This window comes from Egretta garzetta, unplaced genomic scaffold (genome assembly GCF_000687185.1).
Source record: "Egretta garzetta isolate BGI_Z169 unplaced genomic scaffold, ASM68718v1 scaffold6, whole genome shotgun sequence".
Lineage (NCBI taxonomy): Eukaryota > Metazoa > Chordata > Aves > Pelecaniformes > Ardeidae > Egretta > Egretta garzetta.
In genome coordinates, this window is record NW_009260080.1 from 401,094 (window position 1) to 407,093 (window position 6,000).

Here is a 6,000-nt window from a genome sequence, read left to right on the forward strand (position 1 = left end):
CAGCATAGGCATATCTTTGGGAGACAAGTCCTAGATTACGTTAGCTGCAGACTTTGATAAATTTTTACAAATTGCTGCAAGAAGTCTTGTTCTTTTTCTGTCTTTTCTTACTTGAACGCATCCATTTGAAACCGAGGACTGAGTCAGGCAGGCCACAGCAAAACAAAATGCCCTCTTTTAGGGCGTTTTCTCCTGGCAAGGTATTTATCATCTTCAGTTTTATCAGAAGATGATACAGAGCCTCACTCCAGCAAACCATATGTCTGGAGATAAGCCCGAGTTATCACCAAGGACCCAAGAGTGATTATTCGTATCCCTCAACATGCTATTGGAAGATGCTCAAATGTGGTAATGAAGGTGATATAAGAATAGCGTCTTATCAAGCTCCTGTTTAATTTTTAAAGCTGATTTCTCAAGTATGTGCTGGTGGGAAGGTAGTAGCAAGTTTACGCTCCCTTTTTACTTAAATGTAAGTTCATCTGCTCAAGGTGTAAGTTCATCTGTTATGAATTGTTCTCCTTTATGTCTTTCCTTGCAGTATCTTTCTTACCTGTTGTTGTCAGTTTATTCTCTGAATGCCTTTGAATTTGAGCTCACAACAAAATCCTTACTTGGTTTTCTTTTTTTTTTTCTTTTTTCTGTCTCTTTCTAAGCTAGAGCTGCACATAAGAAAGGATCTTATTTTCTGATTTTCTATATGCTTTGTGTATCTACAGATGTGGCGTATTCATTCAAAATCTACTAAAACTGCATGTGGGAAGTTGAAATCGAAGAGGTTTGCATTAACAGTAAAGGGTCAAATTCAGCACTGATATGAAGCAAATTAAGTTAATATCCTAATTTAAGAGTGGCATGATACTATGGCTTCCATACGCTTTCTGCTTATGAAGCTCCCTGCATTGGCATGGTGCATTGCTTTAAAGAAGTCTTCTGCTTCCCAGTGCCAATTCCAGGGAATGCTGTCTGTTCATAATTCAAGGAGCAGTTCTGCTTGCTGTGTTGAACAAGTCTCTGTACTGTAGTGTGTAAGGGGTTTGTTTACGCAGGCTGCCTGGAAAGCAGAAGGCAGCCTTTTAAACAGAACCATCAGGTAGTGCAGACTCTGGGGAGATCCATGTGCCACCTTTTCCCTCAGCGTTGTGTTTCTGTGGTCTCCCAATACTCTATTTTATACATCAAAATCTTTTCGGAGTGGTTCTTTAACTAAAACCTCAAAACTCAACTTTTAATAACGGGCTTGACACATAATTTGGAGTTTGTAATTTTGCGCTTAAGTTGCGTTTTGCCTTCCTTACGAAAGAAAATAAATTTTTGAACAATTAGTGGTATTTTGTTTTACTGTATTATAAGATACTGTTAGGGTTCTCTTCAGTGTTAGGATGGCAGGCAGGGTCAAATCATAGCTAAAGAAGAAACGGTGTATTCAGGAGTCTGGCATCTGGCCTCTTGAAAAATTCCACTTTAGTTTCATGATATCTTGCTACCTATACCTTTCTTATTTTTTAAGAAAAACCTGAAAAATCACCAGTTTTATCTGTGAGGTCTCGTGCTATAAATATCCTGACTTTGTAGCAGAGTATAACTTCGTTTTCACAGAGATTTTGGAATGTTTATTATGCCTGTCTTTTTGTGCCTAATGACATAGCTTGAGTTCAGCAAAGTGTCTAAAACAAGATTAAGGTAAATTCCTCATTGACACAAGAAAAATAGAGAACCCTTTGGGGAGTGAGAAAGCCAAAGGTCTTTTACTGAGAATTTTGGTTTTTATTTGACCAGTCTATAATATCAAACATACTGTAACTATTCAGACTTTTTGAGTATTCTATAATTTCAAAAATTCATTGAAACTATTTTGGCGTTGGTAGTATCAATGAGATGATGCTTTTCCAAATAATATTTCTACGCATCTACCATTTTGTATGTACGCCCCTTTTATAAGTTAGTTGTTACTTGTTTAAAGTTAGTACAGGGTTTATTTGAAGGTACAGAGATCCCCAAAAGTGGGGATAAATGTTTTCTAAATGTTTTGTGGGTTGTAGTAATTATCTATAAATCAGTCATAATCCCTCTTAAAAAAAAAAGTTTTAAACTGATAAATAAAAAATTCAACATTATTTTAAAACTTCTATGTCTGAAAGGGATGTTTTCGGTTTTCTTGGTGGCTGTGTATTTCTTCTGTTAGAGCAGAAGTAAATTTCCTTCAGCATCTGTACAAGAGTATCTTTAGGTATTTAAAATTTAAAACAAAATGCTGGCCCTTCAGAATCCCAAGCAGTGTTCTGTTTTTATAAAATACACAGCCTTTCAGGTAGGTATAATATTTTGCACGTATATTTTACTGTCATCGGAGTACCTCATAAAATCTCCTAGTTTCTGTCATTCAGTGTAGACTCTTGTAAGAGTAGTAGCAACATAAATAACCACTTAATTGTTTTTTATCACCATGCAGTGAAGAGGGTATCATAAGATCTATTACAAGATACAAAGGACAGGTTATCCTTCAGTAAATGAAACCTGTGTTTTTATGCAGTAGCATAGCAGGACTCATTTTGTTGGGTTTAGTGTGTCTGTGTTGTCATGCTGAAGCACCTCCAGTTTCAAGTTCTGCTCCTTCATGCACAGCAAGTCGCTCCACAGGTGAGAATAAAACCTGCAGAACATGTTCACTTCCTTGATGGTAGCAAAGGCAGGAAAAAAATTTGTTTCGGAATCAGAGCAGAATTTACTAACTTAATAAATGGCTGCATCTGATCTTCCTTAAATCATTGCCAGAAGAGGGCACAGCATGTTGACTTATTCCGTCCATGGATGCCTCATGTGTTCACCTATAGCTCCCTGGCTGGAGCATCGCCTGGGGGGCCAACCTAGCTCTGTGTTTGGAAACGGGGTCATACTGCACACACACCCATGCACACCCCCTGCAGCTTTTTGGTGGGTGTTGAGAAAGTCTCTCCAGGGTCCCTTGTTTCATCAGATGTGCCTATATAACCCTGTAGTCTTTGTAAATAGTACCCACCACCCGCTTGGATGAGGTCTGGGCTATAAGAGCTCTAGTTGATGCTCACCTGTGTTGTCAGTTCTTGTAGATCCAGCAGGATTACTGTTCTTATCTCCTGAGCTTATCGGTCCAGAGAAAATTGTTAGGAATTACCTTCTTGGCACAAACTTTCCCTCCCGGCTCAGCATGCTGTTTCTGTGGTAACTGTTCCTCCATCCATCCTATAGGTGCCTATAGAACCTCTTCACACAGGCTCACCAGAGGGGCCTGGTATGACATGATGCCATATCTGATAACTGATTGCCCATAAATTACAACTATAGTTGTTTGTGTTATAGCTAGTAATTATTATTGGTAGCATACCCTTGCCTTCCTCATTAGCAATTAGCATTTTATTTATTTACATTATTATTTTAGTTATTTAACCTATCATTTGAATTCATTCCAACATGTGACTATATTACCAACAGTTACAGACAGAAAAATAACAGTTTTGTTTCTGGTAATATGATCAGAAGGCAAAGGCCAACTAAAATATGAATTTATCACATTCAGTCTTGAGCTTGGCATAAATGTGTGTATTTAAACCTACAGCTTTTGTAAAAGAATATCCTTGAGAGCAGTTTACTGTTTCAAAATTGCTGGAATGGGTTTATGAGAATAGTTTTCTTTTTCATTTCTACTTACTAGCAAACTAGATTAAGTTTTTATTTTAATGTGTTTCCACAGGTGTATCTTGAAAGACTTTTAACTTATGCAGAGATAGATATTTGTCCAGCAAACTGGAAGCGAATTGTACTGGGTGCAATTCTACTGGCATCCAAAGTTTGGGACGACCAGGCAGTGTGGAACGTGGATTACTGCCAGATCCTGAAAGAGATCACGGTTGAAGACATGTGAGTGCAGTATGTTTATCTTGGTCAATGAATGCCAAGATCTGTGTGTGTAAGGGGGACGGGAAGGTCTCTCATAAATTATGTAAAGTTTGTATATCTGCGCTGTATCTAAACATGGTGGATGCTGATAGATGGCATGAGGTCTACTTTACAGTTGCCTGTATAGAAGACATGAATTATTTTTGTTTTCTGGTTGAAGTCTGTTTTACCACTGGTTGTTCATGCGCAGTGATGAAAACAGAACTGCAGAATATTTAAATGTATGACTTGACAAAAAAATCCCGCATCCAAGGAGCCTGCACGTATTCACTTCTGCAGCATTTATTGTCGTGCCACTTCTCCATGTAGACAGTAAGGCAGGAAAAAAAATTGTAGTGATCCTAATGACCCTTAGATGATCACACACTTATTTATTGCCATTATTCAAAATTAGTGCTTTCGGGTTTTTTTTCCCCCCTGTATCTTGCTGATCCTTCGTTTCCAAGATGTTAAAAATCTGGTATTTTAACTTGCAAAGAGAAATTTCCATTTTCCATTTTTTTATCTGATGGCATTCTTAAGAAGTACATATTGTAACAGCACAGAGAGCTGTGGTATCTGGCTGGATAGTCCCGACTCATATTAGGAGTATATTCCAACAGTAATAAAAAGAACTGTAATAGGAACAAACACAATTAAGATCTTAATGTTTACAGCTACTAAAGCGAATGCTCATTTCACTGGATAGCCCAGTGCTTTTTTTGTCTGCTTGGCTAGCAGGCGTTGCGTGTATCGGCTGAAGCGCCTGGGGTGTGTCTCACCTACGTGTTCGGGGCTGTGGCGTGCCGCGCACGCTTGCCGCCGTGCCCTTACCTGAGCTGGCGCGTGTGCGAGGGCGGCACTGAAAGGGCTGCGGCTGGAACTGGCGCTGGGATGGTGCCGGGGGGACGGGTGCCTTGACAGGCCACTGCGGCTCGTGCATTCGGAGAGTGGCCTTTTCCGTCTACTGGTGCACCCCCTTTTCATAAGAAGTAACAACAATAAAATTATTAAAATACATTATGGTACAGTATCTGTGTGTTTCAGGGCTCTTGCAGCAGGGCTAAGCATCTGTAATAAGAAGTGTGTAGACTTGTCTCTGCTTCAGCTCACGTGAGTCAGGATCGCAGCCGCCGAAGAGAGTTTGTTGTGGATGACCACTCTGGGAGGAGGGGAGAGGGAAGGGCTGAAGTAGAGGAGAAGAAATGTTTATACAGACAGAATGGTTTTTGGCTCACAGTTTGCAATCCCAAAGCAGTGGAAGGCCAAGCATTTTGGCTAAAGCAGCCCTAATTTAGTTTCTTAAATAGTTGCTGTTTGTCAGATTTATAGCTGGTCTAAAAATGATCTGTAAGGGAAAGGTTGAATGTTAGGAGTCAGCTGATCGCTTTAAATTAAGCTTGCTCATACACCACTAGATAAGACTTATAAATTGTGAGTAGCTGCCATTATCTCTAAATCTTGTATTAACAAGCAATTTGTAATAAGGTGGGTTATTTTTCCCCCGAGTCAAAGTGAAAAACCCAAAGCTTGCATTGCTGTCATATGCTGCAGGTACTTTCATTAGTTTGGGGGAAAACTCTCATTTCAAAAATAGAGGTGGGAAATGCCACATAATGCTGCTTTAAGGATGGTTCATGATACTTTTTGGACATCATCTAGAGAGAATGTGATTTCCAAAATAAAAGGGGGGTTAGAGAGGACAAGAACCTAAAGTCAGGCCCTTCACATTTCTGCAATATTACTCCATGCAGAACATTTTGATAATGCTTCCTTGACTGTTTTGAGTGTTTCCTAAATTATTTTGCTAAGCTACTTTTCCCTTGATCCTTTTCTCATGCTGTTGGGTATTCAGTAAGGGCCTCCCTCCATTCACTCCTGCTCCAAGGCAAATCCAGGAGCTTTTAAAGTATTTCTGAAGCTGGGACATGCAGCTTGAGGCAGACTGACAGGCTTGGCTGTGCCATGTGACAGTATTAATCAGGAACAGTTATAAATATGAGTTTTGAAATTGCTGATTCTTAGGGCTTTTCTGAAGGCAGGTGATGAGGCATACTGTGATGGTATGAAAGGAAACAAAAAAAAAAA

At 39.4% G+C, this 6,000-nt stretch overlaps 1 protein-coding gene across 2 annotated transcripts in view; it reads left to right on the forward strand.

Annotated features, from left to right (window-relative positions):
* The window catches only part of CCNY (cyclin Y), a 50,267-nt gene that overhangs the window by 33,625 nt on the left and 10,642 nt on the right, over positions 1-6,000 (forward strand). For both annotated transcript variants that reach the window (XM_009641341.2, XM_035896814.1), the window contains one exon: positions 3,728-3,894. In XM_009641341.2, coding sequence (XP_009639636.1) covers positions 3,728-3,894 — 167 coding nt within the window. The remainder of the gene's footprint in view (positions 1-3,727; positions 3,895-6,000) is intronic.